The 16,733-nt window shown below is 39.1% G+C and overlaps 1 protein-coding gene across 1 annotated transcript in view; it reads right to left on the bottom strand.

The window, feature by feature from the left end:
• LOC127081774 (uncharacterized) overlaps positions 1 to 5,196 on the bottom strand; it is a 62,781-nt gene extending 57,585 nt beyond the window's left edge. Inside the window, exon 1 of the mRNA XM_051021991.1 lies at positions 2,791 to 5,196. Coding sequence (XP_050877948.1) covers positions 2,791 to 5,196 — 2,406 coding nt within the window. The remainder of the gene's footprint in view (positions 1 to 2,790) is intronic.
• Positions 5,197 to 16,733: the final 11,537 nt, after the last annotated feature.

Raw genomic sequence — 16,733 nt, 5'->3', positions numbered from 1 at the left:
ATTCCATGGTCAACCAGTAGTAACCAACTCTCAACATCTTTCTTGACATAGAGTGGCCATTTGCATGAGTACCAAAGGACCCTTCGTGAACTTCTTTCATCAACATTTTTGCTTCCTTTTTGTCAACACATCTGAGTAAGACCATGTCATAATTCCTCTTATAGAGCACATTCTGATTAAGGAAGAAACTGCCTGACAATCTTCTCAAAGTCTTTTTATCTTTTTCTGTTGCTCCAAGAGGATACTCCTGAGTCTGAAGGAAATGCTTGATATCGTGGTACCATGGTTTATCATCAAAACTGGCCTCAGTTGTAAACACATGTGCTGGTCTATCAAGTCGCTTGATCACAATTCTGGGTACTTCGTTTGGAAAACCCACTTGATACATTGAAGACAACGTAGCTAGAGCATCCGCCATCTGATTCTCATCCCGAGGAATGTGATGCAACTCAACCTTGGTGAAGAAAGTCAACAATCTTCTTGCATAGTCTTTGTATGGGATCAAGCCAGGGTGGCGTGTTTCCCATTCTCCTTTGATCTGATTGATAACTAACGCTGAGTCACCATAAATAGTAAGATTTTTGATGCGGAGGTCAATGGCTTCTTCAAGACCCATGATACAGGCTTCATATTCAGCAATGTTGTTTGTACATTCAAAGCAAATTCTTGCCGTGAAAGGAATATGAGAACCTTCTGGAGTGATAATGACTGCACCTACTCCATGTCCATAAACGTTGGAAGCTCCATCAAATACTAAACCCCATTGAGAATCTGGTTCAGGTCCTTCTTCAGGAAATGGCTCTTCACAATCTCTGGATTTTAGGAACATGACATCTTCATCAGGAAACTCATCCTCATTATCATTGTGATCTTCAACGGGTTGGTGAGCAAGGTACTCGGCTAACACACTGCTCTTGATAGCTTTCTGGGTATGATACTCAATGTCGTATTCTGATAACAGCATCTGCCATCTTGCAATCTTACCAGTGAGTGCAGGCTTCTCAAAAATGTACTTGATTGGATCCATTTTGGATATCAACCAAGTGGTGTGACTTAACATATACTGCCTCAATCTCTTAGCAGCCCAATGCACAACATGTCTTCTCGAGTAAGGAGTATCGTGATTCACAGTCAGTAAATTTCTTGCTTAAGTAGTAAATGGCATGCTCTTTCTTTCCAGTTTCGTCATGTTGACCCAGAATACAGCCCATAGAATTCTCAAGCACTGCCAAATACATAACCAACGGTCTTCCAGCAACCGGTGGTAACAAGATAGGAGGCTCCATGAGGTACTCTTTGATATTGTCAAATGCTTTCTGACAATCCTCTGTCCAAACACAATTCTGACTCTTTCTCAGCAATTTGAAGATAGGTTCACAAGTGGCAGTCATGTGAGAAATAAACCGGGATATGTAATTGAATCGTCCTAGAAAACCTCTCACTTGCCTTTCTGTTTTTGGTGCGGGCATCTCTTGGATAGCTTTTACTTTATCTGGATCAACTTCAATGCCTTTTTGGCTGACAATGAAGCCCAAGAGTTTACCTGACCTAACGCCAAATGTGCATTTGTTCGGATTGAGGCGAAGACGGAACTTCCTCAATCATTGAAACAGCTTCAATAGATCTACTAAGTGACCTTCTTCTGAACGAGACTTCGCGATCATGTCATCCACATAAACCTCAATCTCTTTGTGCATCATGTCGTGAAAGAGCGTTGTCATGGCTCGCTGGTAAGTAGCACCTGCGTTCTTAAACCCAAACGGCATCACTTGATAACAGAATGTTCCCCATGGTGTTATGAATGTAGTTTTTTCCATGTCTTAGGGAGCCATTTTGATCTGGTTATACCCGGAGAATCCGTCCATGAAGGAGAATATGTCAAACTTTGCTGTATTGTCTACCAACATGTCAATGTGAGGTAGGGGGAAATCATCCTTTGGGCTTGCTCTATTTAAGTCACGATAGTCGACACACATTCGTACCTTCCCGTCCTTCTTAGGAACTGGCACAATATTTGCTATCCACTCTGGATACACTGAAGTGGCAAGAAAACCAGCATCTATTTGCTTCAGAACTTCTTCTTTAATTTTGACGGCCATATCTGGATGTGTTCTTCTTAATTTCTGTTTGACCGGTGGACATTCTGGCTTCAAAGGTAGCTTGTGCTCTACGATGTCAGTGTCGAGACCAGGCATATCTTGATAAGACCAAGCAAACACATCTACATACTCTTTCAACAGGCTGATCAATTGCTCCTTGACCTGTGGGGATAACAATGCTCCAATTTTGACTTCTTTCACATTTTCTTCCGAACCCAAGTTGACTGTTTCCAAAGGCTCCTTGTATGGCTGAATAGTGTCTTCTTCATTTTCAAGCTGGCGGGCGACCTCTTCTGGAATCTCATCCCACTCTTCCTCTTCAGCTTCGAATACAGAATGTTCAAAGTTGGGAGAGGGCATGATGTCATTGTGTTCAACGGGTTTAAGTAACCTGTACAAACAATTGTTTTTAGGGGACTGACCATGACATGCAAAAATTTGTTCTTTTTAAGGTTTTTTTTTGTGTTACCATTTTCCGAAAAAGCTAAAAAGATAAAAGGACACAAGTGTATAGGAACACAAAAGATCTTTTTCATGGATAGTACGTTTTTGACAAAAGTGCCCATTTTACAAAATTAATGCTTCGCGCTTTGGGCTAAAGCGGAAGATTTTTGAAAACTGAAAAGCTTAATTACTTTGATATGTGGACACAATGTGGGGTGTCAACTGCGGTCCAGTTCTTCATAACTACTCCTGGTGTCACAAATCTGGGGCCTTCGTCTTCTGTCTTTCCCTCAAAAGTATCCTCCTCAACTGCTACCATGTTGATAAACCCACCGCTGTGAAAGATACCTTTGAAAGGTCGCACCACTGAAGTCTGCACTTGTTTTCCATCAACAAAGCCTAATCCTGCATGGTTAACGTTTTCTGGCAACTCTATCACCTGGCCCCACATTTCTGTAGGACCTGTCTTGACAATCTGCTGGGCGTCTTTGAATGACGCGATTGAACCTTCACTTTTCTTGTAATCATTGATGGTCAGGGTCTGAAATGGAGTTTCAACAGCCGTCTCGTCTACTTCTATCACACTAAACGATGAAAGGTGGCTAATCAGCATAGCCTGCTCCCCATTAACCGTCACTATTTGCCCATTCTTGACAAACTTTAACTTTTGGTGTAACGTGGATGTAATGGCACCCGCCTCGTGAATCCATGGGCGTCCGAGCAGACAGCTATAAGCTGGCACTATGTCCATAACCTGGAAAGTGATCTGGAATACGTGTGGTCCAATACCAATAGGCAAATCAACTTCTCCAATGACTGTTTTTCTTGATCCATCGAACGCTTTCACAATAATTCCACTGTGCCGCATTTGCCCCCCTTTGTACTTTAGCTTCAACAAGGTAGACTTGGGCATGACATTCAGAGATGAACCGGTGTCAATTAGGATATTAGACAAAGAATCCCCTTGACAATTGGCTGAGATATGGAGAGCGAAGTTGTGATTCTTTCCTTCTTCTGGCAGTTCTTCATCACAAAAGCCTAAGCCATTGCACGAAGTGATGCTGCCTACAACATTGTTGAACTGTTCTGCTGTTATATCCTGTTCTACAAAGGCTTGATCAAGCACCTTCAGTAGTGCTTCTCTGTGGACAGCTGAGTTCAATAATAAGGACAGGATCGAGATTTTTGACGGTGTCTGTAGCAACTGATCTACCACTTTGTAGTCACTGAGCTTGATAATTCTGAGCAGTTCATCTGTTTCTTTGTCAAAGGTTGAATTGCTTGTTTGCCCTTCTGCTTCTCTTGTCACTGGTACCACGACTACTGGATCTTTCTCAACATTTCTACTTGGGATAACCGGCGGAGCGAACACGCGGCCACTGCGCGTCATTCGGCTATTTGCTGCGATATTGGTAACTGAGGCTAAGGTTTTAATCTCGACCTCTTTACCGTTCTCAATAATAGTTGCTGCATAGCGGTAGGGGACCGCTTTATCTGAAGTGTAAGGCATTGGGCCCGGAGGGCAAATCACCACTGGCTCCCTCGGATGATAAGCTATCTCTACTTTCTCTGGAATGTTGAAGCAAAGAATGATGACATTCACCTCTTGTTCTTGTGATTCTGGAGAACTCACTTGTCTAGAAGTCTGAATCAAACCCTGATCAAGGACACCTTGCAAATTATCTTGAATCTTTCTACAACCTCTTGAATTGACTGAACATGTACCACAGATCTGGTGGTCATGTTGGAATAGACCATGAGCACATAAATCAGAATGAATTTCAACCAAAGACCGCCGAATCTCCTCCATCTTCGTAACACGTTGTTCATTGAGACAAACTTCTATATTGTTCACTGATGAAGGACCATGACTTGGCATTGGATTGTCCTTCACATTGGGACCCATGTTCTTGAAGGTCAGGATACCTGCTCTTGTCAACTTCTGTACTTCCAACTTTAAAGCAAAACAGTTGTCTAAGTCATGACCTGGAGCATTCTGATGAAAGGGACAAGATACCTCTGGCTTGTACCACCAAGGTAGCACTTCTGGTACAAGAGGTCGTGGTCGTGGTTGCACAAGGTTTTTAGTGATCAAAGCTAGATACAATTCTGCATATGACATTGGAATTGGATCAAAATTGGTTCTTCTTTGCTGTTGTGGTGGACGTTGTTGTAACTGATGTTGATGTTGTTGAGGTTGATGTTGTTGCTGATACTGAGTATTCTGTTGGAAGCGGTTGGTACGCTGCGGAGGGTATTGGACTTGAACTGGAGCGGAAGTGATTACTGGAGTCACGGATGCTATATGTTGGTGTTGGAAATGGTAAGGATAATTAATCCTTCTTGGATGATTATAGGACACATCATTAGTTTCTTGTTCCTTCTTTTTCATAAAACCGCCGTACCTCTTTGCCCCGCTTGAAGATGAACTTCCTTCTCTGACTAGACGCCCTTCTCGAACTGCTTCCTCTAAACGGACTCCCATGTTTACCATGTCAGTAAAGTCTGTAGGAGCGCTTGCAATCATCCTCTCGTAATAAAAAGTATCAAGAGTCTTTAAGAACACTTTCGTCATCTTCTTTTCTTCCATAGGTGGAACACCCTGTGCTGCAATTTCGCGCCTCCTTTGCACGTATTCACGGAATGTCTCCATTTCTCTTTGTTGCATGGACCTCAACTGATCTCGGTCTGGCACATTATCAAGGTTGTATTTGTAATGTTTGATAAAGGCCTCGCCTAAATCGTTGAAAGTCTTGATCTGAGAACTGTCTAATCCCATATACCAGCGTAAAGCTGCACCGGTAAGGCTGTCTTGAAAACAATGAATGAGCATCCTTTGGTCGTTGGGTTACATTGACATCTTTCGCACGTACATAACCAAATGGGTCTGTGGACAAGAACTTCCTTTGTACTTTTCAAATTCTGGTAGTTTAAATTTTGCTGGCATCCTTACGTCTGGAACCAAACACATATCATTTACATCTCTGCCAAACAGTTCTTTCCCACGAAGAGCTTTTATCTCTTTTTGTAATTCTGCAAACTGATCCTGGAATTCATCCATTCTATCATTGAGACCAGGATCCTCACTTGGGGTAGGGCCGTGATAGACAGGTTCTCCTAGGTGAGGAGTATAGTGAACAACGGGAGGCACATTAGTGAAGACAAGAGCATTTGGTGGAACGAACTCTTGTTGATATCTATCTTGATTAAGATCCCTGGGTATTTCCCAAGGACGGGATGCTGTGATGGTAACAGAAGTGACTGGGACAACATGGACTTCTGAAGCGATGACTGTAGTGACGGGTGCTGCTGTTGTCTGATTCTGATTTTGAGGTTGATTCTGTGCCGAAGTCTGTCCTGAATTATGAACTTGAGCCCTAGCCTGGGCTTCCTCTGCTTGTAGACCGGCGGTTAACATTTGGTTGCGCATCTCTGCTGCCTGTGCTTGCGCCTGGATCTGTGCATCTTGTGCTTCGGCAACCTGAGCTTGTGCTGTTTGAAGTTGAGCAGCTTGGGCTGCTTGGTTTGCTATCAATGTCTCGACCATAGCAGAAAGGCGGTCAACCTGAGCTTTCAATTCTCGGTTCTCGTTATCTGTTATCTCCATTCTTCTTTTGTAGTTGGCTCTTGTGTTGTAATTATGCGTCAGCTTGAAATGGATCTGCTGGCGGGAAGCAACTGTTAGAAGACTGGACCAAGACAGACAACCTGTATGCACGTGATGCATGGATATGCAAAATGAATGATTTTCCAAGGAACTCTAAGTGAAAGAAAAGATAGAATTGCAAACATTTTTGATAACAAAACAAAAATTTTCATTTTAAGCATTTTTATCAAAATATACAAAGTTATCAACCCAAAATACAACCAAGAAAACCATTTAAGGACATGTGTCATCAGGACGAGCATAAACAAGTAAGAGTTGTCCTTCAAGTCTCTCAATTCTTTCTTCATAGGCCTTCTGCATAAAAGCTTTCTCCTTCACCAAACTGTCTACAAGACCTTTCCATGCACCTGAGGACTGTGGAATTTGGGAGTAATCTGTTGTGCCTGAGGAAAATAAATCCTCTTTCACCCTTGGACGTTTACCTGCACGATCTTCTCCACTCTGCTCCTTTAACTGTCTCTGAAGTTCTTCATTTTCCATTTCGAGCACCTGGGCCTTATCCTTCCAAGCGTCTCTCTCTTTCTTGACCCTCTCCAAGGTGGCTTGGAGTTCTTCTTTGTCATCTAGCGGAAGGTAGGGGGTCTTCAACGGAGCGGGTTTGATAGGATCATGATGTGGGTATGGCATTTTCAACTGTATACCTCTGGCTCTGATCCACTGGAGGTATGGCTCATAGGAGGTACAATCTTTCTTACCCAATTCAAGTCTCCCTTTGCGACAAACACGATGCCAAGCTCTTACTACTCTCTCTTTCATGGTAGGGTCCTCCTCGTTATCCCTCAAGAAAATACCTTCTAAAAGAATGTTAGGAGGCTTGTCCTTCATAGGGTAACCGAGTTGTCTCCTAGCAAGTACTGGATTATAAGAAATGAATCCCTTTGTGCCCATGAGGGGCACATTGGGGAACTCCCCGCAACTATCAATGATCTTCACATCGTCTAAAACTCTACTATACCATGCAATATCTGACTGGGTAAGAGACATAATCCTCTGTGACCACTGAAGTCCTGACTTGCGATCCCAAAATGTAGTTGACTTAGGAAGATGAGAGACAAACCATTTGTAGAGTAACGGTATATAGCAGACTATGGTTCCTCCTCCTTTCAAAGTACGGTAATGGATGGAATGATAGGTGTCTCCGAGCAAAGTTGGAACAGGATTACCACTTAGGAAGATGCGTATAGCATATGAATCCACAAAACCTTCAATATTAGGAAATAGTAACAAACCGTAGATCAACAAGGCGAACAAATGCTCCACAATAATATCACAACCTTGACTGGCAAAATAAGAAACCTTCCCCATTAAGAACTTGGCAGTGAAACCTGGAAGTCCTCCTTTGGTGGTGAAGTTATTCTTGAATTCTGACTTCTTCATGTACAACACTTTTGCAAGAGAACTGTGCTCGGGTAACTTTTCTGAACCAGAGAAAGGTACTGTATCAGCAACTGGGATGTGAAGCAACTGGGCATACTCTTCCAATGTAGGCATGAGTTGATAGTCTGGGAATGTGAAACAGTGATAGACTGGATCATAGAACTGTACTAATGTCTGCAATAACCCTTCTTCCATCCTAAGTGTCAATAAAGATATAAGTGCCCCATATCTGTCTCTGAAACCAATAGGATCTGCGATCGAAGAAACCAGTTTCTTTAGTTCATCTATCTTTGGATTGATGAGATTGTACTTTTTCACACTTCTCCGTCCAAAATCCATGTTTCCTGCAATATTTGCAATCCTCACTTTAAGTTCCTTGGAAAAAGGTTGAAACGATGGGAATGAATGCATGTCATGCATGAATGCAACAAACACAAACATGGTCAAACAATACAAGGCTCAAAGTTCATCACCAGCATGGAGTTTAGGACAAAGCCCCAAGATAAGTTCTAAGGTTCACCTGCCAAACGGGTTCTAAAAGTTCCCAAGGTTATGGATCCTTCTTCGGATAATACCGGGTTAAGCAACTGCTCGCTTTCCAATATTATTCTCAAAAGAATCTCGCTTGAGTGTGATATCGCGTATCAACCAAACCAGACTTTTGGTTCGAAGTGGTCACCGCATCACATCCTAAGTAAGGCCAAGATGGGGTAAAGGTAAACTAAGGTCCTTGGCTTCACGGGCCCGTCGAAAGCAACAATGCCTCACAAATGACTTGTTTAGCACTATCACCCTCAAAGAGGCCTCCACCAAGTGGACAAAGGCTCAAGTCAACTCGGTAAGGATTGTCTCCTATCAAGTCAACCTGAATTATCATCCATCCTATCTCAAATGTGCCCCAAATCCGGGTATAGGATTTATCACAAGTATCCCCCAAAACCCAAAATAACAAACATTACAAACAATACAATTTAGCAAATATTCACAAAGCAAACATATAAACAAGCAAAGATAGGCTAAACCCTCAAATAAGTTTAATCATGTAAGTCCCCAGCAGAGTCGCCATTCTGTCGCGGCGGGATTTTTCACGAGATTAAGTATTGATTGAACTTAACCCGTTTGAAAAATATTTTAAATGCAAGAGTCGCCACCGTCTTTTATTTTATCCAAAAAGAGGAAGGGAAAAATAACGATAAATCCCTTTAGAGTTACGGGTTCGGGGGTTGGTTATGCAAAGGGAAGGTATTAGCACCCTCTACATCTGTGGTACTCCACAGGAACCTTTTTGCTTATGTTTATGTGAATGCTTTGCTTTTTTCGCTTTGATCGTTTGATTGGGGAGATGAGAAAAGAACTTGATTTTATTGCTTTTGGACTCGATAAAGTCGTAGACTTCATGCCTATGTATCTCCAAGGCGCAATGGAGAAATCAGAATCCACGTAGTTCTCCCAAAAGAAAAGGGGAAAGTCTGTTTTGTTGATTTTAGATTGGCGTGTCTTGCCATCTCTTGCTCGACCTAGGCGGGAGGCTTCGAGACAGACACGTCCTTTTGAAAATGTTTTTAAACTGAAAAGTCAAAGCTGGCAAAAGATTTGAATGAGCCTAAACCCTGAAACAATAAATAAATGGGCTCATTATAAGGAAGCCCAAGAGTAAGCTTGTGAGTGTGTGAAAAGGGTTTCTTAAACGGCGACCGTTGGAATCGCATCGGGTTTCTCTTTTTTTGGATTTTTTCGATTTTTTAACATAAAACGTGAACAATACGATTAAACACACAATACAGAACATAAAAAATGCGAGAGAGTAAATTATTACAACACAGTTAGCTATGAATAGTTAGTATTACGAATAGTTAGTGGAGTTAATCGAGCTGAAACTGAAACGAAACGGTTAGTAACAACATAAACAAATATAAAAAAACAATATAAACATTTACTTTAGACAAAATAAACATTTGATATAAATAAACATTTAATTAAAATAAACATTTAAACAAATAATTAATTTAACTAACATTTAAATAAAACATATATGCAAAATAATAATAAAAGATAAACAATATTTAGTAGACAAAAATAATATATATGTACATTTAGACAAATAATATATAATAGACAAAAATAATATATATATATATCTAAATTAATAAATATATATATATATATATATATATATATATATTTAGATAAATAATATATTAAAACACATGTCGGCAAGCCGGAACTTTGCCGATTTCAGAGATAAGTGAAGAATATTACCTTGTGTGAAGAGGATGAACTTCTGATCGTCCAAATGATCGACCGAAAGCTGGAAACCGTCACCGACGCAGTGCTGGCTGCCTTCGTGAGTACCTGACTTCAACGTCGCTTTTGATCGGTGAAACGACGCCGGAATGAAATGAACCTTGGATATTTGTGACCTGGACTCAACGAACTTCAAAGATATGAAATCGGTTTTGTATTTCGGTGAATAATCGGGACGATTTTGGGTTACCGAAAATGAAGAACAAGTGAAATACGGTAATGCTTTTGGAAAAATATTTCTTTTCAATTCTCTGTTTCTCTCACCACACGTTTTTTCCTTACTGATCCACCTCCTTTTTTCTTTTTCTTACTAACCACATCTATATATATATATATATTTAGATTACTTAAACAATAAGAAACCTAAAAAATATCTAACATAAATTAATAATATATATTTAGATTACTTAAACAATAAGAAACCTAAAAAATATCTAACATAAATTAATAATATATATTTAGATTACTTAAACAATAAGAAACCTAAAAAATATCTAACATAAATTAATAATATATATTTAGATTACTTAAACAATAAGAAACCTAAAAAATATCTAACATAAATTAATAATATATATTTAGATTACTTAAACAATAGGAAACCTAAAAAAATATCTAACATAAATTAATAATATAATTTATATATTATAATAATAATAATAATAAACTAATATAATATTAATCCTAATTAAATAAACTAATTAACAACTAAACACAATTAATATTAAGCACAAATAATATTAAACGGCACACGATTAAAATACGATAAAATCGAGCGACACGAACGCGATAAAAACGATGACAATTTGCACAGCAAAACAGACAAATTGATAAAACCAATAAACCAGTAAATCGGTAAACCAGTAAAATCAACAACACGACTCAAACAGACTCTATTAAATCACACGGCACAACACGTAATTAAATAAACAACCCTAGGCAATAATAAAATCAACACGACATCACGAAAACGCTGACAAACACAATCACAAATAATCGGACAATACGAAAACTCTAATATATTCGAAATACAGTCAAAATACCGACAAACAAACAATTAAATAGATAAAAACGCACAAAAGCTAATCGAAGCGATGCCACGCACAACAGAGATAAGCGAGATAAATACGAGGCAACGATATCGGCCAGGTTTTGCTAAAACAACGAAATACAACACGGTAAGCAACGAAAACACACAAAACCTAATCAAACCAGTTGTCACGCGAAGTTTAAAAAATTGAGATGAATACGAGACAACGAGATTAATCAAGATGTGGTCAACAAAGCCAAAGTCAAATTTTGGGGTGCGACAACAGCTATCAGGCTCGAGTTCCCGACTCCCTGTTAGTCTGTGTGTTCACCCTTTTTCTTTTTGTGTGAGTTTGCTTGACAGTTACTAGGCTCGAGTGCCAGACTCCTTAGTAACTTGTTTGTTGGTTAACTTTCCTGTGTGTGTTAGGAGATGGATGTAAGCCCAGCGATTGGTATTCCGTATCCTATTGTTGTGTGCTTGGAGTCCGATATAAGTCCAACAATTGGCATTTGATTTCCAGTGTGGGTTTGTTTGGTTCGGAGTCTGGTATAAGTCCAGCGATTGGCATTCAGTTTCCATGTTTGCCTGTGCATGTGTGTTTTGTTTGGCGTGCGGGAGCCGAACTACGGTAGCTCTGATTCTCATTCCAGATGAGATACGTAGGCATAGGATGCGATATCCTAGCGAGCCCATTCCTCTCTTTCCACCTGTGTTGTTTCTGATGTGTGTGTGTGTTGTTTGTGAGTAGTTTTAGCAACCTTTCTTCTATTCTTTTGAGCGTGGATCCCGTCGAGTACGACAGATGCGTAGGGGTGATAATACCTTCCCTTCGCATAACCGACTCCCGATCCCATCTCTCTTTGATCGCGAGACCATGTCTTTTCCAGGTTTACTTCGAGCGTTTCCTTTCCCTCTTTGGGATAAATAACGCATGGTGGTGGCTCTGTTTGTTTTGTTTTAGCCCGCCGGTTGTTTTTCGCGGATGCGACAAGTTGTAATCCCTATTTTTTACTCTGAGAGTTAATCCTTGATATGTTCATCTTAACCGATGATGGGTTTTCTTCTCCTCGTGGTTTTCTACCCAGTAACCGGTAGTCGTAAATCCTACTTTTTCCTGTGCAGAGTCTATCCTTGATATGTTCACTTTAACCAGTGACAAATTTTCTCTCCTTTGGTATTCTATCCAGTAAATGATAGATGTAATCCCTATTTTTATTCCCCTTTTCAGAGTCTATCCTTGATATGTTCACTTTAACCGGTGACGGATTTTCACTTTGATTGGTCTTCTACCCAGTAACCGGTAGTTGTAAATCCTACTTTGTCCCCTCGTAGAGTTAATCCTTGATATGTTCATCCTAACCGATGACGGGTTTTTCTCTCTGACGGTTTTCTATCCAGTTTTCGATAGATGTAATTCCTCCCTTTTTGTTAAGTTGGTATATCCTTGATATGTTCATCCTAACCGATGACGGGTATCCTCCTCAACATCCCCAGGAAAGTCTATCCTTGATATGTTCATCTTAGTCGGTGACGGATTTTCTTCGCTGTCGAGTTTATCCTTAATATGTTCATCCTAACCGATGACAGATACTCTCACCCTTTGGTCTTCTGCCCAGTAACCGGTAGTTGTAAATCCTATTTTCTGCAGTTTTCCCCAGCAAGGCTATTCTTACCCAGTAACCGGTAATGAATACTCCTCCCTGGTTTTCCTCAGCGAGTCATCCTTGATATATTCATCCTAACCGGTGACGAATGTTCTCTCTGTCATATTTTTATTATCTCCTTACCCATTAACAGGTATTAGATAATATATTTCTACTCCTCCTGTGTTGGAGTTTATTCCTCCCCAATTGAGTTGAGTGCGCAGTTTTATCCTGACTTATTCATATCCCCTGCATGATTCGAGTACCTCAGTTTTATCCTGACTTATTCATATCCCCTGCAGATATTGTTATTTCCCCGGCTGAGTCTCTCCATTTTTGTGGAATCCCTCTAGTCCCCCAGTAGTTTTAAGTCGTAGCCTAGCCTGCGCATAACTCCTTTACCCCTCAGAGTCTCTGTCTCCCAACGAGTTTTCCTTACGGAATGCATTATGCTCCTGCGGACTTTCGGTCTCTCTGATTTCTTTTCCTTTGTGGCAATATGTCCCCACAGAGCATTAACTTTTGCATTCATATCATTTGCATCATGAGGTCTCTTAGGGACCAAAATTTGTTTCTATATGTTGTTATTTAAGCTCATTCTACTGAGTCGACATGAAGATTTTAACCTTCGCCTCCTCAGTTAGAATGTCCTTAAATAGGGGCAGCTGTAAGACCCCAATTTTGATCCTAAGATCCCTCATGCAATTCCATCATAAGCATTAGCCTTGGGATCATACCTTGGCATCCTCCTTACCCCTCTTTCATTGGGTTTGTTTTGGGAGAGATCACCAAGCACTTTGTGATTATATCATACTTTTATTTTATCATTTCACTAACCAAAATACCAAAAATATGTCTTTGTATTTGCCTAACTCTTTTGTAGGTAGGGCATGATCTCATTGATTCATCAAGGTCACATATAGGGTTTGAGACCCTCATGAACAAAGAGCACCACCAGGAATTGATTCAAGAATGCTTATGAACATCATATATGAGTCCCAATGTTCTCTACACGTTATATTGATCAAGTTTGCTTCAAGAGTTTGAGGGTGATTTGCCTTGGAAACCCTAGTTTGACTGGGTATCTTGAGTAACTTCTCCAACAAGCTATCTCACCAATTGATAAGATTTCTCAAGGGGCACTTTAAAATTCATCATCTTATGCATATATGATCTACCATGAGCCTAGAAAGTCAAGAGAATTGAAGGTTAGCAAGTTGGTTGATGGTGGTTGGCCAGATGGATTTATCTGATCAAAACTGGGTCTCCCTAGACCATATCTCCTACAATTTGCACCATATGAAAGTGATTCCAAGAGAAAACTTACTCTAAATGACATTACAAACAACTTTCATGTTGAGACCTAGAGCTAGTTTTGCTTGGAAAATCATTTTCTATATTGAAACATTATAGGTCATTTTGTCTAAACCCTAATTTGAAAGTCAACTTCCTAAGGCCATAACATGCTAAATTTTTATGAGATGAAATATTTCCAAGTTGCACAATCAAATTCAATGCGTCTACTTCAACTTTTATGTTTGGAGTGGGAGCTAATTCAACTTTTTTGAGCATGTGATATGAGGCTACATTATAGGTCACTTTTGACCTATACCATTGATCAAGTGATTTTTCCAAACTTCAAAAATGCATAACTCTATCATTTCAAATCCAAATGACGTGAAATTGGTGACCATTTTTAAGTTCTGTGAGAGAGCTACAACTTTGATGAAGACACGTTTCTCATTTGAAGCTCTTATAGAATGTTAAGCAAGGTGGAATATTGAGACATATGGCTTGACACTTAGAAAAATTTTGATATGTCAAATTTTTCCAAACTTCCACCTCAAATTTCTCCAAGTTCCAAGCTCCAAATGAAAAAGTGCTCAACATCAAACTTGTTCTCCTTGATCTCACCTTTCCAAAGAGCTCAAATTCTTTCATTTTGGATGAGAAATGCATAGGCTGCACATGGCTTAAACAGACTGATATCATTTGGCATGGAGCCAACTTCAAGCATCAATGCACATGTGCCTTGCAATCTAAGCTAACTTCAACACATCTGATCTTCAATTATGGACTTCAAGCCATCATTTCATGGGCCTATGCGGGCTTATGCAGCATTACATCACATTTGCCAAATTTGGATAGTGAAAGAGAGTGTGCATATATCACATGATTCAGCTATAAATAGAGCTTCAATTGCTCAAAAATAAACACACAATTGCGTCAGCTTTGATCCCTCATTGAAAACCCTTCACTCTCATAGGATAAACCTGAAAAATTCATTTGAATTTAAGCTTGAATCTCCACTGTTTTGGAATTCAATTCTCTAGGAATCCATTGCTTCTAAACCTTTCCATTTTCCTTCTGCAAGCAAGTATAGTGAGTCCAAGCACAAGCCAGATCAAGATCCATCGTGTTCAGACCTCCATTGAAGGTAATTTTCAGAAATTTTAAACTCATCGATTCTCTCAAATTCTTGCTCAATTCTATTGATTCTTTGGTTGTCTAAAGTCCTACCAATGTAGGCAAGAAGATTGAGTTGCTTTGAGGTCAAATCGAAGCAACTCAGTTCATGTACCTCGAATTTCAAATCCACATATCTCTTAATATATTTGGAATTGGAATGAATGGAGGTCAGATTCGAGCTCAGTGCCATTTTTTCTTCAAGATAATGTCCCTGTTTTTTATTTTGGTGATGGTTCATGTTGACCAGTCCGGTGAGGCTCACCGGAGAAGATGACCGGAGCTCTGGCTCCGGCGATGAGGTGTCTTGCATCTGAACCACATGATCCTCCTTTCACGTTTTAATCTTGAACGTTTGTTTTAATTATCATTGGTACAACGCAATTGACTAAGGTACATGTGAAATGCGCGCTTTGGATCATCAGATCTGCCACCTCAATTAATGAGGGAGATCTGATGGTCCACGTAATTTAGAATTTCTGAATTTTTATTTTAATTGCATTTTCTTCAATAATTCATATTAAATTCAATATTCATCCAAAAAATATGGGACTTTCACCAAAAAATTTCAAATATTTTTTTCTTTCATATTCTGAATTAAAATTATTTTTTGGGTCATTATTAATATTTTTCATGAATTAATTGATTTTGCATTTGTTTTTAATTGTTTAAAAATATTTTTAAATGTCCAAAAATTATGAAATTTTTTCTCCAAGGTCCTTTGACCTTGTTTGACCTATGATAAATCTCATGGCCATTTCTTTGGTGTTTTAATGAGATTTTAGGAATTGGACAAAACATATTTGAATTAAATGCACTATTTTATTATTTTTAATTGAATAAATGCCATTTAAATTTTGTTGACCATTTGTATTGACTTAATTGAGTTTGCTTATTGTTGTTGGGCCTTGGTCAAGGTTGATTTGACTTTGTCAAGTTAATATCATTGGATTTAGGGGATTGATGGAATATACATTCCATCTCCCAAAATGAATGAATGATATTAATTTGGTAAAAGTCCTCCTTTGACCAATTTGTGATGTCATTCATACCCTTCCCACTTCATCTCTTTCCTCTTATCCATTCATTCATTTCTATTTGGCATATGACATCTCAAAGTCGTAATGCTAGTTGATTGAAAGATTGACATGAGTATGGATGAGATTAGGCCACACTTTTTGCATATTTTTGTGTGTGGTATGTTTCATAAGCATAGTTCATAATACTATGTCTCCAACATACATTAACACCAAAAATCTATTGCCCGGCCTCAAATAGTTGTGACTTCTATATAAGTCCAATTACGATTGCTTAACATAGCGCTAAATTTGTGACATAAAAGGCATAAGCATTCTAGTTAGTGAGATTGTAAGTCTCCCCTATTTCATGGTATTGTGTGGAAACTTGGCCTTCTTTCCTTCCTTTGGAAGATGTTTTATTTCAAGGATCCATGCTTGTGATAAGTGGGTTGAGTGTTCTCCAAAGAATGTCTTGAAATCAAAAGCAAAATAAAACTAACCTCTAACTTACTAACTACTAACTTTTAACTTTAAGTCTTTACTTTAATGCAATTTACTTTTAGCACTTTATATCATTTGCCATTATACATATCATTCTAATTGTTTATGTTAATGTAATTTTCACTTTGTCCATTTGGACCATATTGTGTGATATATTTTGTTTGTGTATACTTTGTTTGT

This window comes from Lathyrus oleraceus, chromosome 5, assembly GCF_024323335.1.
Source record: "Lathyrus oleraceus cultivar Zhongwan6 chromosome 5, CAAS_Psat_ZW6_1.0, whole genome shotgun sequence".
In the NCBI taxonomy this organism is placed as follows: Eukaryota; Viridiplantae; Streptophyta; class Magnoliopsida; order Fabales; family Fabaceae; genus Lathyrus; species Lathyrus oleraceus.
The sequence above is the reverse complement of the archived record's forward strand: the minus strand, read 5'-3'. Positions and strand labels throughout refer to the sequence as shown.